This window comes from Delphinapterus leucas, chromosome 14 (assembly GCF_059928025.1).
Source record: "Delphinapterus leucas isolate spDelLeu-1000000601 "Yukka" chromosome 14, BTC_Dleu_Yukka2, whole genome shotgun sequence".
Taxonomy (NCBI): domain Eukaryota; kingdom Metazoa; phylum Chordata; class Mammalia; order Artiodactyla; family Monodontidae; genus Delphinapterus; species Delphinapterus leucas.
Window position 1 is genome coordinate 76661421 of NC_143142.1, and position 25985 is coordinate 76687405.

Consider the following 25985-nt stretch of genomic DNA (forward strand, 5'->3'; position numbering starts at 1 on the left):
CTCTTAATGTGTAATCACCTATTTTATCTCTAAAAATTGCTTTTAAAATTATTGCTATTAAAAGTAGGACTTTAATCTGGTTTATTTTTGTGGCATTCACTATTCTTAGTCTCTGATATAGATTAACATGTGCCCCTCTTTCTCCTCTAGAATGACTCCGCTCATGGTGATTATATGCAAAGTAATGAGGCCAGTTTAATGGAACAAGCCCCAATACCTCATGATGGACTTACTGTGGCACCTCATAGAACCCAGCGAGAAGGTATGCTGTATTTTTCCTAAACTTTAAAACATCTGTACACGAAAAGATTGCAGAGCGCTACTGACATTGGTTAACTCACTCCTCTTTCTCCTTTTTGAAGTAGAGAAATCCTACAGGTCCTGGGTTTAGCTCAAATGCCAGCCCTCCCACTTCTTGACTCTGTGTCTGGGCTCTGGCTCTGCAGCCCCTGGCCTGTCCCAGCCCATGCTTACATGGTTCTGCCTTGTGGTCCCTTGTCTTAAATCTGATTGCATACTTCTGGAGGACAAAGACCTTAACATACTCCCAGAGTATTAGCATAGTGCTTTATCTGTAGAACGTGCTCAGTGTCTATTGAAGAAATTAATTTTACAGAAGTTCACTGCAAGAGAGTGAAGAAATTCCTTACAAGCCCGTCCTTCCTGCAGTAATGCAGTTTTCAAGGGGACTGGGTGGAGGAGTGAAAGGACATTGCCACCTGAAAAGAAATGAGTTCAGATATTCTCTTCTCCTCACATCTGGGGAGTCCGTTAACCTGTATTGAGGGAAATTTGAAATGGCAAATGTAGACTGCCACCTGGGTGGTCTTGGAAAGGTGAAGGATGTACAGTTAGCATCACACTCAGTTATAACAGCTTTGAATTGATGTCGTTTTGCTTCCTTTTAATTCCAGTAATAATCCTTTCGTGTAATGAATTTTTCCTCACGGAGGAAAAATAGGTGTGAATGTTTAATGTTTAGAAAATGTTTACAGAATTACCACTTCTATTCAAGACTATTAAACTACTCGAATCATGAATGAACTGCTTCAGCCAGGCTCAGTGAGCCTACCAGTAACCTAGAGCAGAGTTTGGTTTTGCCGTGAAGGTCCTTTTTTTTAAAAAAGTAAAGATATTAAAAAAAAAAAAACATAAAGACTACATCAAAAAGGTAACAATTAACTGTAATGTACTCATAGATGGTTTTTCCTTTATTCTTAATTTGTAAACAAATGTACACAGTCCATGCTTTTCAGTTTTAATTTATGAGGGTTAGGGGATCTCCCGTTATCAGCCATTCCTCACCACATACTCCTTTGTTTTCCTCATCTTGATTCTGATAGATCACAGCAGGTATAACTTGAAATCAAGGCTGAAGCCATAGCCGTGTTCCCGTACCCACACTGCCCCAGTGGTCCCCTTCCCTAGAAGTAAAGCTGCTTCATATTTTGGAACATTGATTAGTTCAGGTGGTTTTTATTTAATAGCATCATCCTTCACATAATTTAATAGAACAGCTTTTGGAAACAGCAGACTCTCTCACTTCCCCACTTTGGCTTTTATCATACTGCAGCAGTTGTGAGCAGTTGAAGGCTTCTCACCTGGCTTCTGAGATTTTCTTTTGTCCCATTCTCAACATTTCTCACCCACCAAGGGAAATTGGTCCAGAAGCAGGCCACCAAACATTATACATTTGGAAAGTTAACACAAAATACTGGTAATGGTATCTCCTTAGTTTATTATACCTGTTTACCAGCAAATTTCTGTAATCTTATGTTTCCTGCTTTCTCAGTGCCCACCTTCTGTGATCTACAGCAATCTTAATTCTTCCTGTATACTTTTGTTACTTTGTATATTCTACTTCGCCTATTTTAACTTCTTCTTTTAAGGCAGAGTGAGTCCTTCCCTTTTCTTCTCCATCTCCTGTCCCCTGAATCCAACAGTGACCTTCTGTTGAGTCACTTTCCTAACTTCTTCCCTGTGACCTTTATCATCTTCATGACTATTTCTTCTACTTACACTGTGAGCAACAATCTTTTTTTTTTTTTTCCCTTAAGTCCTTATATTATGCTTAGTAGACTGGCTCTTTTCAATTTGTAAAGAGATTTACTTGCTAAGGTGATAACTTTTACTGAAGGATGTATGAAATGAGTAGTTTGGGGATTTGCACTTTTGCTTATTACTTCACGAGTAAGCTGACCATCTTACCTAGTTCAATTCAGAGTAATTGTTCTTAAGCCATTAATGTAATTTATAATCACTATTTTATCTGTATAATAAATTGTGAAAAATGTTGCTACAGTGAACCATCATAGTTTGTTATAATGTTAAGTTTGTGTTACTGTTATATGATATTAAGGGTCACATTCGAGAAAAACAATTTTTAAATTCTCAATTGGAAGGAAATTTTTACCAGTTCATATTACTTTTGAAGGGTTTTTCCCCCCCAATTTAAAAAAAACCAAAAAACATTTTCTAGTTTACAGCTAATATGCATAAATAACTGAACGACTCTAAAGTGCTGTATTTGTGGTAATCTGAATTAACAGTTCTGAAGATTTCATCTAGAAAAATAATCTTCACTGCAGGCGCCTTTTATTATTTGTCTTTGGTGCTTAGCAGAGTGCTTGAAATGACTTCAGCCATTCAGCATGCTTAGTGGGTATAGAAACAAATTACTTCATGGATGGACAGCACACTGCTGTGCTTCTGGGTTTTTTTTGTTTTATTTCATGATTAAGGCTAGTAGTAAAGATGAAGATAAATAGCTTAATCGTTTGGCTTTGTCAGGTTGGGTAACTGAAATATGTATCTAGTCTCTGTAGAACAAGTCAGCATGTTTTCTTTCTTTCAGCTGTACACATTGAGAAGATAATGTTGAAAGGAGTCCAGAGAAAAAGGGCTGACAAATATTGGGAGTACACCTTCAAAGTAAGCTACTCTCATCACCCAAAAAGATATCTCATACTATGTTAAATGATCTTTTGGAAAGAATGAAAATTGATCTTTGGAACAACTTAATGGCAGGTTTGCCAATTTAAGGGAAGCTATACCCATGTCTGTGTTTGTCTGAATTAAGGGAATGTACTGTTTTCAGTATATACTGCATGGTTTGCCAAGTGTTAAAAATTGTGTCACATTAAAGTTACTCTGACAGTTTTATTAAAAAGAAATAAGAGCCTTAGATTTAAGGTGTAAGATATATCTCTAAAAAGTGAAAGTAAACATTCACCAGTATTTTTAAAAATCAAGATCACAGGCATTGTCTTTTCCTGGTATTTTTCTCCTCCTCTTCTTTCTCCAAGGCTTTTATTTTCTGGCCTTTGTTGGCTTTTCTTATCTCTAATTGCTCTGCTGTCATTCTGTCCTTCATACAGCTTTCTGATTAACTGCAGAGCCCAGCTCTGTTAGTCCCCGCGGCTCCTTTTTGCCTGTTGACTGTGATGTGCATTCCGTGTTGGCATCTTCCTTCCTCCCTGCTCGGGCTTTGCTGTCAAGCACTTTCTTCTGACGTGGGACTGCCCACGCCTTGAAGCCACATGGAAGGACGCTGTGTTTCTGTGCATCCTCACCTCACTTCCTACCCAAAGGTGTTGCTTGCCCAACGTTAGCTGTACTTGCCTCACAAAGTCATTTCTGATCCTCCAGCAGAATGTTTTTTCATTCATCCCAGGTGTACCACCATCATCCCTTTCCCAGATTCTTCATTTGGGTTACATGATTTTTCTTTCCAGAAGGCTGTCGTCTCAAAGAGAGCAGGCATCTCCATCCTCTGCATCTCGCCATATCTGACTTGCTTAGTACATTAGTTGGAGTTTCAGGACTCTGGCTTCTGCCTTCTTCTGTGAGAAATATCCTCAGTTTTCAAATTTTAAGTCCTTATCTCCATGTTTCACCTACGTTTTGTAACGTTTAACACAAGTCCCCCTGCTCTCGTCATTCAGTTAGACCAGCTCTCCTTTTGTTGCTGGAGCTCTAAGCGCATTCCTTCCTTAAGGCCTTTGTTGTCCTCTGGCTCTGGAACGATATTCCCCCAGACCCTGGCACAGCTGACGTCCCTTCAGGTCACACACAGGCTCGACGGCCCCTACTCTGAGACTTTTCTTGGCACCCCTCTGACGTGCTTCTCCCAGCTCCTGCTGCATGCCCAGCTCGTTTTCTTTGGAGCACTGATCACTGATGGAACTCCTTGTACATTCATTGGCTCTAATCTGACTCCTGCACTAGACTCTGACCTCAGCCAGCAGAGGCTTCACTGTCTTGTCCACTCCTGTATCCTTTCATAAGAACAGTGTCTGACACAAGTAGCTGCTCAACAAACATTTGAATAATTAAAAATCATTTAAAAGATGTGTCACTTAATAAGGATATTTGTTTGAGGGTTGCTAGATAAAATTTTGTATGTATTCTTAAGTATCTGGTTAATTGTGGCATGATTGGTTGGTAAGGCTTATGTATTAACATAGTTCAAGTATTCACTCAGCTCAAATAATTGTGAAGTAGAAATTATTAGTGGGTTACCATCGAGTCCACTGAGTTAAAGGTATCCAAGAAGTAGGTGGGTAATAGATTTTAGTTCTGGCTCTTCTGCTTACCTAGAGTTGAATCTAAGTAAGTTAACCTTTTTGAGTTTTAGTTTCTCCATCTGAAAACGGAGGTAGTCATGTCTGCCCCATCTACGTTAATAGGATTGTAAAGCATTAAGATAAAGATGAAATCTTTTCATAAACCATAAGTCCCCATAAAAATGCAATACAGTACTACCAAAGAAGGGCAGTAAACTTGGTATTTCTCTTAAGAATGTATATTTAATTAAAGTTCCAGGAGATCGAGTTTTTCTTTTTTCTTGGGGCATAGATCTGTGCTGTCGAAGTGTCATTTTAGAGTCCCTACAATGTCACCAAGAGGAACGTAAGACATTTCCCTTTCTGAAAAATTACTAAAGTATAGTCACATTTTTAGAAGGCAGCTTGTTTTGAAAACCATGCACTTTGAAAGGAGTTATTAAAATTTTTTAAAGTAGAATGTCAATATACAGTTAATTTTAACAGTTTTGAAGAAATTATGACAATACCAGATTTTTATATTTCTAATTGTTAATCTTGATAAAGTTAAAGTAAGGTCATTTGTTTTACACATGGCTTTTTTCCAGTCAGTTCCTGCCTAAGAAATAACTGTATAACGTGTTTTTTTTTTTTAAATCAGGTAAATTGGTCTGATCTTTCAGTCACAACAGTAACAAAAACCCACCAAGAACTACAGGAATTTCTGCTGAAGGTAAAAGTATAGATTTTTTTGTTAAAACGATTTTTATGTGATATACAGCAGGGGTCCCCAACCCCCGGGCAGCGGGCAGGTAGCAGTCCTCGGCCTGTTAGGAGCTGGCCGCACAGCAGGAGGTGAGTGGCGGTGAGCGAAGCTTCCCCTGCTGCTCCCCATTGCGCCCCATCGCTGGCATCACTGCCTGAACCATCCCATCCCACGACCCCCCGCCCCGGTCCGTGGAAGAATTGTCTTCCACGAAACTGGTCCTTGGTGCCAAAAAGGTTGGGGACTGCTGGTATACAGAATCCAAAAACCTTAGTACCAAAACAAACACCAGGAAAATTAAAGCGTGTATATAAAGGCTGGCTTACAACTCTTCATGAACATTGATGTAGAAAATGTCATGTTATTCTAAACATAGATTTTGTTACCTTACATTACCAATATAAGGAATTGATGGTTTTCCACATTAAAAAATAAAAGGGGGTGTTGTTTCTCCTTGCCAGAAAGGAAGCTCCATGAAGGCAGGGTTCTTGTTTCATCCTCACTGCTGTATCCACGTGCCAGAAACAATACTTAGGACAGGGTCGGAGTTTGAACTGTATGTTAACTCAATGAATGAATGGATTAATGAGGAGAGTTGCAAAAACTAAATTGTAATGAGATTTTGTAGATGGTTATCCGTCAGGCCTCAGTGTTTTTAAAGAAAAACTTGTACCGAGGTGTGAATGCCTTCCAGCACGCTGAGCTTGTGCTGTGGCTGAGCCGGGGCCCCGGAGGTGGGGGACTGGGTATGCTGGAACGAAGACCAGGCAGGTGAGAAAGTTCGAGTGACTGGTATAGAAGAGACATGTATTTTTAGCGAATATGCCTTCCTCTAGGACTGAAAGTAGTCCCTGGATATTGAAGACAAAAGCACTTGAAAATAAATCAGTTTGCAAATACTGCTGGCTGCATATCCGCACTCTGCCCAGTCACGTGAGCAGTTACTGACCAGGTGAAAATGAATATATTCTCACCTTCCTGTGTTTAGAAGAGCGATCAGTCACTTGGTAGTTGAAATAAGCTTCTCCACTGAAGCTGGTTTTGGCTGTGTACAGATATTCAGGAGAAATTGTGTTTAAAATGGGTAATGTGATATATGCCTAATGTTCTAAATCTGTATTAAAATGATGACATCAAAGTATAAATACTGAAATGAATGGTCTTTTCCTTGTTTGGAAAAATGTGTAGATCCAGAACGTGTTTCTTCCTGTTAGTGGTCTGAGGATGTGATTTACACAGTGGGTGTGTGGAATGCCAGCAGAGTGTTTGACCTTACCACGTTAATAAAAGGGCCAGGAAGAGCTTCATTCTGTGATAACATCTTGATTCCATAGTCTTACTGTGCCTAAAATAGTAATACTTCCGCTACCTTTGTTAAATTTTCCATTTCTGAATTGTTGACTCAAAATGCTTATTTGTCAGAAGAATACTTACTTTGGGTTCTCCAATTAAACATTAATGTGTAAACTGACAAATTTGTATAGAGTGTTATATTCCTGTGGCACCTTAGATAAATGTGTTAATGGTTCTATTCTTAATTTTAGTGAAAGTGACTGCAGTTCACAAGTTAATTGCAAAGACTAGTTATCAAAAGTCAAATTTAAAACTTTGAGTTCTTGAAAGACTTGGAAAATTAGTTTTATAAGGGATCAATTTATTAGGCATTTTAATAGGTAAACTAGTTAATAAAAACAAAGTTTTAAGTCATTTTATTTAATTAAAAAATTTTCTTGGTCAACTGATGATTTTTTTGTGATTTCTTGTACATGGCTCTGAGGCCACCTCCATCACACTGAGGAAAAGGTTACTAAACCTCCAATTAATCTTTTTATGTAAGATTCTGAGTGTTCACCCCATCTTTCACACCCAGGTCTTTATTTGGTGTGTAGCGTTGACAGTCTGACATGGCCTGAGGTTCACACGTGATACAGAAGGCACAAAAGTGATAACTACAAAGGCGGAGATCGCAGTTTTCAGAATACTATTTGAGGATAAAAATAATACTCCCTGTGCCCTGCGAAAGGCTCCATTTCACTAAAGAACCTTGGTGTGGTGTCCTGGGATGGGAGGGGAGTGCCGGCAGGCCCAGAGCAGGCTTAGCGCTGCTGGCACCCATGGCCCCTCCCCGTCCCTCGGGACCCCGCGGTGCCCTGTGCAGTGCCGCTTTTCGGGAAGATTTAGAAAAGGAACTGCTTTGGGATGATTTCTGAGTAGGAGGCATTCATCTTCCTTTTGTGCCTTTGGTGTGTGACATATTTGTCAGTAAGTGAGAAACTTAACGTTGGTCGTGTGGTTTTTCTTTCCTAGCTTCCAAAGGAGTTGTCCTCGGAGACTTTTGACAAGACCATCTTAAGAGCCCTGAATCAGGGCTCATTGAAGAGGGAAGAATGGCGGCACCCTGACCTGGAGCCCATCCTGAGGTAACGGTTTACTGGCACCTCCCCGGCAGCCTCACAGGCTGGGCCGTGGCCGTCCCGGGGCTGAGGATGGAGTTCTAGGGGAGATCACAGAGATTCCTCCTCTGGAGTACTTGTCAGAATGGACTTTTTATCCTTGTGTTATTTAGATCTAGGCTAGTAGTAGACACCAAACGAATTTCTCATATCCTTGTACTTTTCAGCTGTCTGTTATCATAAAAATCGTTTCTAAAGTATGCAGATATTCAGTGAAACCTCTTATTTTCACCATAAAATATTTATTGGAAGAGGCCCTTGTCCAAGAGCTCAACTTTGGAGATGGTTTTGGATTTAAGTTGCTGAGTAAGATTAGGCTAATGGGTGGGAAAGTGAAGGGCAGCCGAGGTTTCCAGTGTGGTTTGGTCATTGTTGGCACTCATCCCTCTCTGAGGGCCCCCCTTTAGGAGAGGGAAACTAAGGAATAACGGCCAAGGAAACAAATGCTGTTATACTGGAAACTTGCAGTTATTAATAAGTAAAATAAGTGAAAACAGTGTTGGCGCATATGTGGCTTAGAGTCGGGGCTTAGGTGAGACTGATCTGCCCTCTGAAGCTAAGCTGGCCCAGCTTGGGAGGAAGACTTGCTGAGGCAGAGGTGCGAGCCTTTTCATGCAGTGACCCTCCTGCTGCCCCCAGGCCCCCTGAGTATTCTCAGGATGGGGTGGGGCTGGGGACAGAAGCAGAAATCCGGGAGGGAGGGTATTTCCATTGTATGACAAGATTTAGGGTGTGATTTGGAAGCAAATGAGGGAAACGAGAGAGGAGATGGAGGGAGTGACTGGGAAAAGGCAGCGGAGCAGAGAGCTGGAGGGTCCAATTCGAAGCCCCCCTACGAGCACGAGCACGATGGAAGGCGTGGAGGGACTGAAGAGCGACCTGGAGGCTGGAGCCAGACGTGGAGTGGCCGGGGAGCAGCCTCAGGGGAGCGCCCGTCCCGCGCAGCCCGGCGCACGATGGGCTGTGAGGAAAGCGGGCCGGGCCGGCGGGATTTTAGAGTCAGAAGGCACCAGCCCATTCACTGAAGGGCGGGCATCCCAGAGGGCACAGTGGGAGGGTCCAGAGAAGGCCGAGGAGAAGTGGGAGGGGCTGGGTCTCTTGGGGGTGGGCACAGAGAGCATTCCAGGGCTGAGATGGGGTGGGGTTGGGTGAGGAAGAGTTGGCTGAACTCGAGTCCCCTGTGCTGCTGCTCAAGCATCCGTGGGCGTGTGCATCCCTGGGGAGCCTGTTAAAGGGCAGAGTCATGCCGCACAGTACTGGGGTGAGCGCAGTGCTGGGATTCTAGGCTGCTGGAGGCGCGTGGTTCGCAGAGCACGCCTTAGAGGGTGGTGCGCTCTCAGGCCCCCCCACATACAGGTGGCTCAGGAGGGGCTTGTGCAGCTGTGATACGGGGGTGGGGGGTGGCAGCGCGAGCCTGGTGTCTGCGCTGGGTGACAGCCTTTGGGGAGGGAAATCATTCGCCCCCCCGCCCCCCCCCCCCCCCCGTGATGGTGGTGGGAGGCGTGGCCTAATGTTCCAGAGGGTGCACACATGACAGGTGGCCCGGCAGGGTGTGGGGCCCAGACGGGGTCAGGAGGGCGTATGCTCAGGGCTCCGAAGGGAGAAGCAGTGACAGTGGGAGACAGATAAGCTTACTACAGGGGGATGGGCCTAGTTAGGGTATATATTAAGAATCATGAGAACCAAGTTTCTCTGTTGGAGAAGAGAGTTATGGTATGGAAAGGAGAAAACCAGAATGAACCCTGGAGTGTCTCATTGGAATTGAAGATACCGGTGCAGACTCATGATTTGCAGTATATATAGGTAGATACAGAAATAAGTGTGGTTGTGTGTGTACACGTGTGTTCCCTGGCTCTGGTCATTGAAAGGGTCTGGAAGCAGCCACACCCCAGTAGCAGTGGGCATCCCTGGTATCCAGAGCTTGACTTGTAACTCCGTTCTCCACTGAACAGAGCTCGGGCTCCTTGGAGGAGAAGCTGATTGCAGGTCTGGAGGAGGAAAAATACAAGATGAGCCCGTCGTGCCAGAGAGCAAGGAAGCCCTCAGGGAATGTTTGGCTTGGTCACAGGACAAAGGCTAGCTTGAAGGGGCTCCTAGTGGTCAAATCTGGAGCAAATTGAACATCAAAATAAATAAGAACAGTATCATTGAATAAAATAGGAAACCATGGGTCCATGTTGAGATAAATAATAAACGAATAGATTGAACGTTTGAGGACTAGGACATTTACGTTGTCAAAGTCATTCCCCAGAGCTTCTTACTTCTAAAGAAGGGAGAGTAACCCTGGGTGGAGAAGTCTGACAGATGCTACTTGGATCCAGGAGAGTGAACTTGACTCAGGATCGCCTACCACACAGTAGGCAGCAACAAAGGAGCACTGCCTCACTCCTGTGATATTCCTGCTGTGAACCTCATCTCGAGGAAACAGCAGACAAACCCAAATTGTGATCATTCCACAAAATATCTGCGCTGTCCTCTTAAAGCCAGGACAGTCGAGGGAGGGCTGAGAAGATAGCACGGCTAGCTGGATGCAGCACAGCGTCTGAACTGGGTCTCTGTGGTAAAAAGGATACTTTGGGATCAATTGGCAAAATTTAACTGGCATCTGGGGGTTAGGAGGTCACGATTTATCAGTGTTAGCGTCCTGATTTTGATTGTAGGAGAATGTCTTTGTAGGAATACTCATGTTTCACCCGGTGTTGGGGCAGCAGAGGTCAGTTATTTATGGTTTAGAAAGAAAATTCTCTTTATTTGCAACTTCTCTGTAAGTTTGAGGTTTTCAGAGGGAAAAAAAAAACTTCCAGAAGGAGCCACTTTCAGAAATTTGGCTCTTGGCCAACACCACAATTAAGACGTATGTGTTGGACTCCTTGTTATAGCTTTTAGGATTCTCCTCATATGATCTCGTGTGTGTGTGTGTGTGTGTGTGTATAGCCTTTTTACTATAAAGATGTTATTCAAGCTATTTGTGGAGAATGCAAAGGAAGGTGTAATGTGAAAAGTCCCTGATATCCCTTGCTTCAAGTCTACTCACTAGAAGTGGCCTTCATTAAAAACTTACATACCTTTCCAAAAATTCTCTGTGCACGTACACATCCCTGAATTTGTGTATTTGTGTGTATTTCCTTTGCGCAAATGAATCTCCTTTGCACACTTTTTCGCCACTTAGTCTTTTCATTAAATGTATTGGACATGGTAAAGCATCAGTACATGTAAAAAAGATTGCTGCCTCATTTTTTATTTGCTACGTAATGTTCCATTTTTAGTTGTACCATAATTAAACTAATCAGTGTATTTTATGGCTGTTTTGGTTCTTCCTAAATATTTTAAAGCTACAAGAATATTACAGTGACTGTCCACATATATGTTTCTTAACACACTTCTCTGTAAGAGAAATGTCTGGAATTGGAATTTTTGGTCAGAAGTACAGTGTGCATTTTTTAATATGCGGTACTTCCAGATTACTTCTGAGGAGGCAGTAGCACTTTATACCCTCAGAAGCCTTGTTTTTGCATTTCCTCCACACCTCAGCAGACATAAATACTCTCAGCTTCTCATCTTTGCCAGTCTCTCAAAAAGGAAGACTGTATCTCATTTTAATCTGTATTTGAGTGGCCATTTGTACTTTCCTGTGAATGAATTTTTCAGTCCCTTTCACTTTTTTATTGATTACTAATTTATAAGAGTTATTTGTTAGATGAAAGAAAGGAGCACTGTTTGTCATTATTTCTTGACCATGCAGAAGGTTTAAATTTTTATGTAGTTGGATTTATCAGTCTTTTCTCTTACGGGTTCAGGGTTTTGTGTCCAGCTTGAAAAGACATTTTCTCTTCAAAAATTATATTTTTAAAATGTTTTCTTCGTAATACTTCCTTTTAAAAACATCTTTGATTCTTTTGTATGGCTAGCCTGTGGTCCCAACACCATTAATTGGATTTTAGGACACTTATTCTCAGTTTGTGAATTTTAGATTAGTATCGCTATAATTCATTTAAGAAATGTAGCAATTATAAAGGAGGGGGAGAAATGAAAGCGAGAGGTAGGTAATGAATTTATAAGTGAAGTGGAGATTGGATTGGTACAGGACATACTGCATTTACTTCCAAGTACACTGTAAATTAGGAAAATGAAGATATGGCACTGAAATGTACATTTGGGGTTGGATGACTTCTGTTATGTCAAAATGTAATCCTGGGCTTCCCTGGTGGCGCAGTGGTTGAGAGTCCGCCTGCCAATGCAGGGGACACGGGTTTGTGCCCCGGTCCAGGAAGATCCCACATGCCACGGAGCGGCTGGGCCCGTGAGCCATGGCCACTGAGCCTGCGCGTCCGGAGCCTGTGCTCCGCAACGGGAGAGGCCACAACAGTGAGAGGCCCATGTACCACAAAAACAAACAAACAAACAAACAAAAAAATGTAATCCAGTTTTTCTTATTTGATTGCTTGAGTAGTTTATGGCCACTTCGGGTTCTAGTTGGGTATAACTGCCATCTTGTGGTTATGCAGCAATGAACCCTGACTTGAGTCTGTATGCTGATTCCAACCAAGCCCCTGCCTTTATCTCAGGTGTGGTTTTCGTATACTGGATATGCCTGTACTTTTGACCAGTTAATTTGGTTTGTAAATGTAACTGGGCAGTAGATGCCTTTGGATTTTAATCCTCAGCCTTAGGTAATGTGTTCAGACCTGGAAATTTAGACTAGCTCCACACTTTTTATCTCAATTTCTCTTCCATCTCTTCATTTCCTCCCTTTGTCTTCCTATTGAATATTTACCTCCACATTTGAGAACAAAGAAGCAATTTTGTCTAATGCACAAGGCAACTTTGGTCTATAAGGGTCATCTCTTGATATGGTATTTTGATGATTTTATAACTAATCTGAATGATAGATCCAAAACCTTGGGGAGACATTAAGAATTAAATTTTTAAATGAGCATTTAAAATGTTCAAAAGTAATGGAAGGGGGTTTGGATTTTGAGCAGGGTGACAGTTTAATATGGGTATACTATTTGAGTGTCATAATCTTGAAGAATGTTAGTATATTCCCTAAGAAGAAATCGGAACTGAAAGGCCAGATAGCTTGTTTAGGGTGATTCAGCTTTTAAGCGATTGAGCTGGTATTCAGATCCCAAGTAAACTTTGCATTAGACTGTGCTGTAACTATGCCCCTTTTTGCAGAGTCCCTTTTGTAGGGGAGACCTCCAGTTGGAATCTTTTAATGACATTAGTAAAGCATGAGGAAAGCCGTTTTTTAAAGATAACAGCTTAGAATTGTGGTGTGATACATATTGAGGTGCATCATCAGTCATACTTTAGTCTGTAGTAATACTTGTAACTAACTTGGCGGCTGCGTTCCGTTCGTAGTTTCCAGAACTCCTGCATCCCGAACTTCCCAACCTCTTACTTTCAGACTGTGGGAAGGTGCCTTCATGGTACACCCAAATGATGAAAAGTAACACCTATGAAGAAGGGTAAAGAAACTGAAGTTGTTTTTCTGAGCAGAAAGGCGACTATTGGACCACTTGGGTAAAAGGCTGAAGTAATACATAGTTGGTTAGAATTGAAGCGTTACCACTAGATTATATAAAATTAAAAATAAGCCTGTTTATTAGATTCTTGTAAATAAGTCTTTTATTCACTTCCTCCTATGGGAAATACATTAGCAAATAATATTCTTTTCCTTAGGAAAACAGTTTTTTATACCTGAATTAAACTGCCACTGGGTTTGTTTACAATCTAAACTATCTCGTGGATTTATAGTACATGAAATTAATGAATGTCTTTTCTTTTTATATGCAGGCAGCTATTTTCAACTTCATCACGAGCTTTTCTACAGAATCAGAAAGTACACAGCTTTTTTCAGTCCATATCGTCAGACCCTCTACACAGCCTCAGTAAGTGTCCCTCTGCTTCTCTGTAGAAATTTGGCCTTTTCCTTGCTTGGATTTCTTGCTTTACCATGCCATCTTGTATGGGATTGTCACTTTAGTTAAGGTCAAGGAATAGTGGCATACAAAATTAGAAACATTTGTAGTTTTTAGTGAATTTTACACTGCAGTTTTAAAGAAAATAACTTACAACAGCTAATGTGACAAAACAGTAATGACCTATATGCAAAAAGAATATAAAAAAGAGTGTATGTATGTATATATATGACTGATTCACTTTGCTGTACAGCAGAAACTAACACAACACTGTAAATCAGCTATACTCTAGTAAAAAGTAAAAAATTAAAAAAAAAAAAAGCTAATGTCACAAAACAGACTGATTCCAAGGCAAGGGCCAAGTATCTCAAACTCGTGGGCATACTGGATCCTCAAGTTCCTTGGGAGATCTGGCTTACAGGTTGTAGAGATGCTTCAGTGCTGCTTGCATGATGGATAACCTCTCATGATGTGCCCCTGTTCCCATAATGACCTCCCCGGCCTCCTAGGCTGGAAACTCTGGCCTTACTCTTTTCACTTTTCCTCTTTGTATTCAGTCATTTAAAGGCCAAGTCACGCCAGACAAAGGACATCATCCTTTTTACCCCTCCTCACCAATCCCATTGTTAGTTAGGTCTTTTTTTCATGCACAGACTGTGCAAAGCCTCACTTGTCTCAGATTCTAGTTTCTTACTGTACTATAACCTGTCCTGGGCTTGTCTCGGGGATCAATTTGTTAATCCTCTATTTAGAACCTTAAACGTTTGCTGTGCAATTCAAGCCCTGCCGTGAGCCCCTTGAGCCGCCTCTCACCTCTCTCGGGCTCACAGGCTTGGCAGCCACTCAGGACACCCTCCCTGCCTTTTCCTGTCCCAGGGTCTTGGCTCGTTCTGCACCCCATCTTTTGTTACAGTCTGTTAAAATCACACCTGTTTCAGGACCCAACTGAAATAACACCTCGTGAGGATTCCCTAGATTTCTCTTATGTTCCTGTGGTTTGGTTTTGCCCGCGTGTTTCAGCATTCATCATGGTCTGCCTTGAGTTTAGTTTTATACACGTCTATCTTAGCTGCCTTTTTTAACAAATATTTTGCCAGTAACATCGATGTGTGCTTTAGGAGAATTTCTGCTAACTTTAAGCACAGCCACTATGGCAAGTCGCTGTGTATTTTTCTTGTTTTTCGAATCTTTCCTTCTGCTTTCAACAAAGCCATGTCTCCCTGTACCTAGAGGGGAAAGAAAATGCATTTTTCCTCAGTTCGAAGTGGGAGAAAAAAAAGAGGTAAAAAAAAAAATAGTGTGATTGGATATTTATTGTAACATAGGGGTTAACTTTTAGTTTTTCTAATCATTTGTGTGTATGTATATATCCCTTAAACAATTTAAACAAAAAGTAGCAACTAGAATTAATGACTCTTCATGACTAAGACGAGATGAACAACTCCATGTTTAAATTCATGTCTGAATAGTGGCAGTAGCTTTTTGAAAAGAGAGTCCTGATCATTCTAGAGTCATAACAGATTTAACAGTCAGTGCTTTCCACTTGAACCAAGTGTGGTTTTTAATGAATATCTATAAATAGCGTCTGTCTAATTCTAAAAAAGCATTGAAGCATGAACTTAAGCTTTTAATTCGGATTTTAGCAGGCTGCCTAGGAAAATGTACCCAAGTGAGTAGTACACACATAAATAACAGAAAACCCGGCTGGAGAGTTTGGCAGTATCTAAATTACACGAGCAATGCTAAAGAGGCTGGTAGATTTTAAGATATCAGATCGTTGTGAAATCAAAATAGTGTATTAAAGGACATGTTTTGAGGGCTTCCCTGGTGGCGTGGTGGTTGGGAGTCTGCCTGCTGATGCAGGGGACGTGGGTTCGTGCCCTGGTCTGGGAGGATCCCGCGTGCCGCGGAGCGGCTGGGCCCGTGGGCCGTGGCTGCTGGGCCTGCACGTCCAGGGCCTGTGCTCCGCGACAGGAGAGGCCACGGCAGTGAGAGGCCCGCGTGCCGCAAAAAATAAATAAATAAATAAATAAATAAAGTAAAGGACATGTTTTGAGATTGTGGAAAATCTGGTCAGGATGTTCAAATTATTTCTCCAAAGAACACATCATTGGCAAAGTTCATTTGCACTTACTCTTTTAAGAAATGACAGCTCTAACTTCCCCTGCCCCCGCAATAGAGAGCAATATTCCGTATCTGACAGCTGAGAGAACAAATGTTAAACTCCTGAATGACTTAAAATGTTGACCTCCAGAAGCCTACTGGTCTGTATTTTAATGGAGACGTAATCCAGTGCATCAGAGCGGGTTCCATGGGTCAGTGCTGGTCCGTGACCGCTGGTCACTGGTCTATGGTAGAAGAACAGGAACAGAGAGGAGACGCTGGGAGTAATCTGACGTTGCCACGTTATACTGTCTTTCATAAAAGGAGCGATCCACACAAACTGGAAATTCTGCAAAACCTTACACAGCACAGATAGTTGAGAAGCACTAATCTAGTCCATCTCCTCATTTTGCACAAGAGCACGTGGGGGCAGGCAGATGTGAAGCAGCTTGCTTCACTCCTGTGGCTTTTATGGGGAGGGCTGGCTCCATGCTTCAGGGTCCCCACTCCCAGTCCAGGGTTTTGTGCTATGTCCTCTAGCTTTCTTCAAAGTCTTAACTACTAGACATGTTCTCTTTACCATTAACTCTCCACTCTCATCCTCCGAGGGAGAAGAGTCATTATTATATTTGTTTTTCTCACTATTATAATCTTCCCTAAAAGTTAATGGTATTTAATACTTCCCGCAGATAACTTACAATCCTCCCTGAAGACCTCTAAGATATTAGAACACTTAAAAGAAGACAGCTCAGAAGCTTCAAGTCAAGAAGAAGGTAAACGCTGATTCACTGGAATAAAGTCATTCTGCGTGATATTGTCACAGGGATAGGTAAACAAACCGTTAGAACAGGTTAAGGAACTGAGAAACAGACATATGGGAACTTGGAATGTGACAGGTGGCCTTACAGAAAAGTGGGGAAAGAATATGCAATAAATGGTATTGGCTGGCTTTCCAGTCAAAAAAAAAGTTATATAATTAGATCCCTACTTCTTTGGGCACAGAAAATTTCAAATGAATAACAAATTATTTGCAACATATATAAACTTAATGTAATATGTAAAATGTAAAACTTAAATTTTTAAATGTTAATAGTCTGAGATGAGAAGGCTTTCTTGACAGGCCAGAGCATGACCATAGTGGAGATCTTTCTAATCTAAATGAAAGCTTAACAAGTGACAAGAGGTTACCATTCAGAGGACATTTGCAGGATATTTACAGGTGTAAAGACTATACGTCCAAGACTATAGATTCTTCTAAAAATCATTGAGAAAATCAGTCTGGTCAACAATATGGGGAAAGATAAACATAGGCAGTTCTCACAGAAGAAACTTGAATGGTTCAGCCTCACGAGTAGTCCAGAAAATGCAAACTAAAAACAATGAGAAAAAAAGAAAAAAACAACGAGAGGGGCTTCGCTGGTGGCGCAGTGGTTAAGAATCCGCCTGCCAATGCAGGGGACACGGGTTCGAGCCCTGGTCCACGAAGACCCCACATGCCATGGAGCAGCTAATCCCGTGCACCACAACTACTGAGCCTGTGCTCTAGAGCCCGCGAGCCACAACCACTGAGCCTGTGTGCCACAACTACTGAAGCCCGTGTGCCTAGAGCCCGTGCTCTGCAACAAGAGAAGCCACCGCAATGAGAAGCCCGTGCACGCAACGAAGAGTAGCCCCCCGCTCGCTGCAACTAAAGAAAGCCTGCGCGCAGCAACGAAGACCCAAAGCAGCCAAAAATAAATAAATAAAATAATTAAGAAACAAAAAAACAATGAGAGATTAGTTCACACTCATCAGATTGGCAAACCATTTTCAAGTCTGACATTATCAAAGATATGAAGTAATGGGAATCCTCATCTACTGTTGATGGGAATTTAAATTGATACAACTCTTGGTGCAACTATTTTGGACAAAAATTTGACACTCTTGTGAAGTTGGAGGTGATTAATGCTACTACCCAGCAGTTCTGCTTCTATGAAAATTGTCGTCCGTGTGTTCAGGGGACAGGGATTCAGGCTCTCCCAGCAGCTTATGGGTAACAGCAAGTACTTGGATGTTAACCCAAATGTTTCAAATGTTAATAAAGTTATAAATAGATTGTGGTACATTCATGCTAGGTGGCAATTAAAATGAAGCATATTTATAGTATATTCAAACATGTCGCACCACTGTGTGTTTGAATACACACGGGGTAGTTAAAATAAAAACATGCACTAGATTATTTCAACTAGTTAACCTCTGTAGAGGGAGGGAGCTGAATGGAATGGAGGGAGGCCTTCGGTTGTTTCTGGGATATTTCCTTTCCTAATAAAAAGAGGCAAATACAGAGATATCTGGGAGGTGGGTACATGGGTGTTGGTTTTATTAACATGTGGTGTTTTGATATTTGAGACACTTCTTTTTTTTTCTAATGGTTAAAAAAGAGCCTGAAATTGAATGTGTGGTTTTGCAGCGTAATGCTCATGTCAAATTTCGTAGTCTTGGACAGAATTGATTTTGCTATTAGGTGGAACATATTTGACAGGGTATTTAAGGAAATTACTGTGCCTTTGAAAAATTGTTTCTTTAAGGAATTTTCTGTGAAAAATGCTTGGAAGTGCTCTACGTGGTCTGTCAACACTGTTATGGTCACATACATTAGTTGTGTCTTCCTTTTGGATTTTGTAGAAGCATATGGTATAATAAATTGTTTTTTTCCTCCACTCTAGATGTGTTACAGCACACCATAATCCACAAGAAACATACCGGGAAAAATCCCCTTGTGAAGTAGGTATCTAGTTCCTAAAACATGAATGACTTTGTGCGTTTTTAAATCAGCATCACATTTACTTACTGATATATTTGGCTATAATTCTGCCGGTTTACTGTTTGCTTGTTATTTGTCTCACCTTTTCTGTGTTTTCCTTTCTCTCCTTTCTTGCTTTTGGGCGTTTTTTAAAAATTCTGTTTTTCTCTTCTATTAGCCTTGATAGTTTTCCATATGTTGTTTTTCGATTCTTCTGATGGTTACCTAGAGGTTTTATTCTACATCTTTGACTTAGGAAGGTCTGATATTTGTGCTTGTACCATTTCCCACGTGAGGACCTTGGATCACTGTAACTTAACTTACTTCCTCCCAGCTTATAAACTGTAGCTGTCATGCATCTTAATTCTGTTTTAAACCTCATGAAACCTTTTTGCATTAATCATTTAGGTTTCTACCATTCCACTGTTCTTCATTCCTTCCAGTGTGCCTGAGCATCCTGCTAACTGAAGAACACTTGAGAATTCCCTGTCATCATATCTGCCAGTAATGAAATCACTTTGTTTTTATCTGGAAAAAATGTCTATTTTGCCTTCAGTTTTGAAAGACATTTTTGCTCATACGACATAGGGCTCCAGGCTAGTAGTTACTTTCTGTGAGTGCTCGGAAGCTCCAGTGTCGCTGTCTCCGGTCTAGTGCCCTTGGTCCTTCACATCATATCCTCTCAGCCCAGTTTGATTTCTGCTGCAAGCCACATAAAATCATTTATGTGACTTCTAACCCCCCTCACACTGTGACCGTCCCTCCGCAGGCCCTGCCTCGTGACTGTCCGCCCCCTGCCTCAGGGCCCGTGCTGATTCTATGAGCCTGCTTAGCCCTTGAACCAGCCCAGTTCAGAGCTGCACGTTAATTTGCCCCAGGGGTCAGTCCTCAACTGGTGGGGAGCTCCCGCTTCCTGCCCTTTGGGGAGATAATTCTGGGAGGTCCCAGCTGGTTTGAGCCTCTGTCGCTCATAGCGGCAGCCTCACTAATGGACCCACACGCTGGTTTTTCCTCCTTTCCTGTTTCGTTCTCCCCACTCCTTGCTCCCACTTCTGGATCACCTCCCAAATCAACTGTGTCATCCCCAGATTCTGCTTTTAGGGGCAACAGTGGACAGTGGGTATCCATTGCTCTTCAATCTTATTGCTGCTCTTTGAAAGTTAGTGTGCTTTTCCAAACTGACTGTGTTTTTGAATTTTCCCATTGTCTGGTTTTCGGCAGTTTCCTATGATATATTTGTAGCTTTCTTTGAATGAGTTCTGCTTCCTAAGCCTGAAGTTTGATACAGTTCTGTTTTAGAGAAGCCCAGGCCATTCTCTCTTCACATATTGCGTCTGCCTGTTCTCTTGTTCCCTCTTCTGAGGCTCGGGATGCTTACAGGTTAGACTTTTCACCATGTCCTAGGTGTTCTCTCAAATTTTTTTTGTTTTCCACATTTTTTTCCTCTGTGTTCCAGTCTATTTTCTCATGTTCAGATTTCCTCTTCAGTGATTTTTTTCATCTGTTTCCATCCATTGAGTTCTTAATTTCAGTTTATTGTACAGTTCTAGAATTTAAATTTGGTTCTTTTTTTATATATTCCAGTATTCTTCCAAAATTCTGTCGTCTTGTAGTCCTTGACCGATGTGAAACACTGTTAGTTCAGAGTCCGTGTCCAATCACTTCATTCTCTGGATTCTGTCTAAGTCTGTTTCTGTTGTGTGTTTCTTTTGGTTTTCAGTCACATTATCCTGTCCCTTCACTTGCCTTAGACACACACACTACATAGTGCTTCTCTTGAGATTGGGGTTACCCCAGCTGTGAGTGGTGCAGGATGAGTCTAAAGACAGACTGTGCCTCTGTTGTCAACTTCCTCAGAGGCAGGTATTAATTATTAAATAGGTAAGAGATGTATGAACTGGTTTATTCTTATAGTAGACTTTTTTCCTTAGAGCTGTTGCTAGGCATTCTATAAAAAACTAATATACTGAAGAAAGGATTAGTATAGCTTCTTCATTATGAGATGAGAAGGTTAGCTGATTGAAGACAGTGTTTCATACTTGCGTGAACTCTTCTTTTGATAGCACTATTGGTACAAGTTGTTCTCCGTTGGATGGGCTCACCATGCAGTATTCTGAACAGAATGGAATCATGGATTGGAGGAAGCAAACCTGCACCACCATTCAGCACCCGGAGCACTGTGTGGCCTTAGCTGACCAGGTACGGGGGCTTTGTTTTGTCTTCGTGCCATACTGTTCAAGCATTGTCACTGCATGAGAGTCGAGTTCTTTAAGCATTATTATGTCAGATAGTGTATCTGGTAAGAAGAAATGAAGGAATGTTTGAATGTAAGACTTCAAAGTTAATTGGTGTACATGATCTAAGCTCCTCTGTGACCTGAAGAAGTGTATATGTATTACTTTGTTTTTTTTTTTTTTTTTAATTTAATAATTTATTTTTGGCTGCGTTGGGTCTTCGTTGCTGCGCGCGGGCTTTCTCTAGCTGAGGCGAGCGGGAGCTACTCTTCGTTGCGGTGCGCGGGTTTCTCGTTGTGGTGGCTTCTCTTGTTGCAGAGCTCGGGCTCTAGGCGTACGGGCTTCAGTAGTCGTGGCACGCGTGCTCAGTGGTTGTGGCTCGCGGGTTCTAGAGCGCAGATTCAGTAGTTGTGGCACGTGGGCTTAGCTGCTCCATGGCATGTGGGATCTTCCTGGACCAGGGCTCGAACGTGTCCCCTGCACTGGCAGGCAGATTCTCAACCACTGCGCCACGAGGGAAGCCCTGTATTACTTTTATGGCTCAAAAATATTAGTACATTTTATTGTGATGCCTAAAATGTTTCACTAGGGATGCATTGTTATGCCAGGTTTTTTGCTTTTGAATTATTCACATTTCAGTCACTGTCTTGCTATTTATTGGTGATGTGAATTTTGAAACGGACCTTCCCTCATGAGTTGTTGGGCCAGTTTACCAGCAAATCCTGAATGTACTTAGGAAATACTTGGTTTTTAGGAGTTGGTGTAATCAGAGAACAGAATGCTCTCAAGTGTGTTTAGGTAACATGGCACTACAGATACATGAGAGGTACTTACTGGCACAGCTATGGAGAGAACCACCTTCTCTCTGGAAAATTGATTTTGATTACTGGCCAACACTCAGATCCAAATGTTAACCTTTCCTGGAATGTGTTTTTACGAACTAAAGCATTAAAGCATACTTTGAGGAATTGTGTGTTATCGGAGTCATGCTTACTTAATGGCCGAGTTTTAGGTCTATGTGATTATACTTTTTCCCCCTCTACTTCAGCGCTAGCACCTTTTATTCTTAGAGTTGACGCAATTCTGTGTTGCAGTTTTACTAACCTGAACTTTACGAGAATATTAGTAAACGTATAGCAAATACCGGTTACTTGATTGTGCTTTATTTTGTGATGAGAAGAAAAAATACACATCCATTTTAAAAGCAAACTACGAAATAAATATTATACTCATAATTAATATTAAGTATTTGTCAGAATATGCAGATTTTAGTGAGTCAAGTAGGTAACGTCAAAAAAGAGGTTGGAAATAAAAACGTGTTAGAATATACAACTGGGACTGCATTATTTTAATGTTTTTTATCAGAATAAGAGGATACCTACACGAGTATGGTCTCGCTTTAGTCTGATTTTTTTTTTATTCTTTTCCCTAGCATTCAACTGAAAAACGAAGTTTATCTTCAATAAGTAAGAAAAAAGGAAAGTCACAAATAGAAAAGTAGGTGCAATTTAATCTTTCCAGTAATAGAAATTGGTAAGAAGAGACAACATTTGATAATGGGCATGTTTAATTTATGTAGTATAAATAGTATTTTTCCATTAGTTTTCTTCATATTTTTACTCTGGACTTAAATTTTTTCAGTTCTAAATAATCAACACGTGCAGGTGATAAAAATAAAGCTATTGTCAAATATTATATTCAGTTTGGAGGGGCAAAATTCTCAGCCCTGTAAACTAAAGGGTGAATCTTGGATTTACATTGTACCTTACTAAACATTTTTTGTAATTATAAAAAAAATTTGAGGGGAATTTTATTAATACTGTACTTAGTGTTGTTCTCTAGGGACTCATAAACAATGTGGGTAACATGTATACTTTCGGCTTAGGGAGAAAATTAAGAAAACTGACAACAGATTGAATAGTAGAATAAATGGTATTCGAATCTCGGCTCCTCAGCACACCCACGGTGGTTCTGTGAAAGGTAAGGGTGTTTTTCTTTCAAATACACGTCACCTAAATATATTTAGCAGGGTACCTATTGCAGGAGGTATTAGGCTGTTGTGTCAAAGCCTGATAACACTTTTTTTCCTGCGTTGATGTGAATAGTGATTTCTGAATTAACTCCATTAATACTTCAGAATTGTTTAATGCAGGAAATTTGATTCGGCCATGGAGGTAAATTTCTCCTTTGCTACAGTGACACTCTAGCACCTCTTCCTTCCCCTGGTAGCAGCAGTCTCCTCGATTGTTTCCTTCTCAGCCAATCCCTGCTCCAGAGCAGAGGCCGCAGGACCTGCGGGGTCTTTCCACCCTCGTGGAAGCCTGTACCCGTTCTTGTGTAAAGTCACTTATAAAAATCTTGTTGACTTTTTCATGTTTTAATGACTGTCCTTTGTGGAGTTTTATGGGACTTCAGGGGAATTCAGACCCTCAGATTTTCGTTGTACTCAATTTGTGTGGTCTCCATCTACCCACCATTATTTTAAGGTCCTTTTATTTTTAAGTGAAAGATTTTGTGTTCATTTGACTGAGAAATGTCCCTTGTGCTGGTTCATTGGTAACTTTTCTGTGTTACATTTACCTTCACCACTAATAGTAAAGATTTTTAAAAAAAGAATAAAAGCTCACAGACCTCTAGGAAAGTGTTTGTCTGTGTCTGTTTCTAACACATATGTTGACAGCTGACCCTACAAATAAGATTTGTTTAATTTAAATTTTATTCAAGTGTTAGTACCTTCAGTTGTGATGCAACATAAATAACCAGAATATATCCATTTTCTTAATGGAGTACATTTTTAAACTAGCTATTTGTTTAGAGAGATTTAATATTGATAAGGAAATATAGTTGCATTTTGACTCTAAAATCATCTGGCCCACTCATTGAATTAATTAACTGAGCTGTCTTTGGGGGGAAAATGACATGGGAAAAAACCATGTTTATGAGTATATTGTAACACTTCAGTATCTTTGAGGTTTCCTGTGGTGATGGCAGCTAAAAGGAGGGGGAGAAGCTAAAATAAGGAAGACAAGAGTTCTCTGTCAGTGGATGATTAGAAATAGCTTCTGCCAGGCCTCCCTGTCTGTTTCCTCCTTCTGGTTCATTTTCTGCACTGTCTTCTAAAGCACACACTAAATCAGGTCATTCTATAGTTGAAATTCCTGTCAAATATATACCACCCTCATGACATCACTCTCTCGTCTCTCACATGATTTGGGAACTATGCCAAAAAAGCTTGTAACAGTTCTTTCCCTTTTAGCTTCATATTTTCAGAGAAGTGTGTGGACTTTGATCTCAGACAGATGTGGGTTTGAATCCTTACTCCACCATTTTCTTAAGTTTGTAAAAGAAGAAGAATATCTATCTCACCAGACTGTAAAACTTAAATGTGATAACATGAAAAGCATTTAGCTAGTATCAAGCACAGAGGTGTTCAGTAATGTGGTTCCTTTTCCCTATTCTAATAAGTTAGAAGAAAACATATGCTGTATAGGTTATTAAGAACTTTTTTTTTTTAAACATCTTTGTTGGAGTATAATTGCTTTACAGTGGTGTGCTTCTGCTTTATAACAAAGTCAATCAGCTATACATAAAAATATATCCCCATATCCCCTCCCTCTTGCGTCTCCCTCCCACCCTCCCTATCCCACCCCTCTAGGTGGTCACAAAGCACCGAGCTGATCTCCCTGTGCTATGTGGCTGCTTCCTACTAGCTATCTATAAGAACTTTTGATAACATCTCAGGCTCTAATTCCTTTATTTCTTTATTTTCAAATATTATGAAAGTACAATCTCAGGATTTTTGATTCAAGATTAACCTTTTCTGTCTATTTTGTTCTCTATATATGTCACAGATTCATATATATTTACATTTATAGAGTACGACTATAAATATATATATCAATACTTTGTACAACTTGTCTTATTGTCTAGTATAGCTCAGATGTTTGCTGGCTCCAACTTAAAGGGAAAACCCTCTGTTTATTAATTCCCCTTTGAAATACTAAGGAATTACCTTTAAGAAGGTGATTACCTTTAAGCATTCAGTAAACTTAAGATATATTTAAGATTTTTTTAATAGAACAATCACGCATATCATAAATGTAGATACTATATTGAAGCTGAAAATTTTAAATAACTCAGTTAAAGATAAGTATTATTTATTTATTTATTTATTTATTTTATTATTTTATTATTTTTTTTTTTGTGGTACGCGGGCCTCTCACTGTTGTGGCGTCCCCCGTTGCAGAGCACAGGCTCCGGATGCGCAGGCTCAGCGGCCATGGCTCACGGGCCCAGCCGCTCCGCGGCCTGTGGGATCTTCCCGGACCGGGGCGTGAACCCGTGTCCCCTGCATCAGCAGGCGGACTCTCAACCACTGTGCCACCAGGAAAGCCCTTATTTATTTTTAATTTAAAATTTAACTTCTATTTTGAGTAAAATACATTTATGTAGTTCAAAATTCTGAAGGTACAAAAGGGAACAAAATAAATCCCTCACTGCGTCCCTCCATGTTGTCTTCTCCCCAAAGCAGTCAGTGCTGTTCATCATCTGTGTTTTTGCAGTGTGTTTGCTTTTAAAATCTTTTTGAGACATGATAGAGAAAACAGTTTATCTCTCTGTTTAAAAGGGCAATTTGTGGAATAGCCTTTGGCATAGTTATTTCATCCTCACCTTCCAGCCACACCTCTGACTCCAAAGGATCACATATTTTTTTATTATAAAAATTCCAAAGACACTCTACACAATTCTGAAGCACCTGGATTGTCAGAAAGGGAAAATTATGTTCAGCATAGATTTACATTTATGTATTTAGTTCTTTGAAAATTGCAAATTAATATATGACATTTGGTGGTTAGAATATTTGCTAGCTATATAATCTAAACAAAATCATTTCATAAATTCATTTTGAGAAATAGCTGCCTTTTTCTTTTTTCTTTTTACATTTCTGAAACTTACTCTTTAGAGTTTCAAAGTCTTCACTGCATTTTAGTGAGCAAATCTTGGCTCACTCTATCCCAATGGTTTTGTTTTGTTTTGTTTTGTTTTGTTTTGTTTTGTTCCCAGTCCATCATTTCTGGTTAGAACTCAGGGGTTACTCAGTCTACTTGATGGGAAGCAATTTACTCTTTTTAAATATTCAGGCATACAAATTTTAACTGAATAAGCATTTTTGGCAGTC

At 40.7% G+C, this 25985-nt stretch overlaps 1 protein-coding gene across 2 annotated transcripts in view; it reads left to right on the forward strand.

Moving 5' to 3' along the window:
* ZCCHC2 (zinc finger CCHC-type containing 2) overlaps nucleotides 1-25985 on the forward strand; it is a 48891-nt gene that overhangs the window by 13356 nt on the left and 9550 nt on the right. The window contains exons 2-11 of one of the 2 annotated variants that reach the window (XM_089895281.1): nucleotides 151-262; nucleotides 2855-2931; nucleotides 5206-5277; nucleotides 7618-7730; nucleotides 13563-13657; nucleotides 16480-16563; nucleotides 18496-18553; nucleotides 20636-20771; nucleotides 22239-22303; nucleotides 22692-22786. In XM_089895281.1, coding sequence (XP_089751407.1) covers nucleotides 151-262; nucleotides 2855-2931; nucleotides 5206-5277; nucleotides 7618-7730; nucleotides 13563-13657; nucleotides 16480-16563; nucleotides 18496-18553; nucleotides 20636-20771; nucleotides 22239-22303; nucleotides 22692-22786 — 907 coding nt within the window. The remainder of the gene's footprint in view (nucleotides 1-150; nucleotides 263-2854; nucleotides 2932-5205; nucleotides 5278-7617; nucleotides 7731-13562; nucleotides 13658-16479; nucleotides 16564-18495; nucleotides 18554-20635; nucleotides 20772-22238; nucleotides 22304-22691; nucleotides 22787-25985) is intronic. The other variant, XM_089895282.1, reaches the window with a different exon arrangement.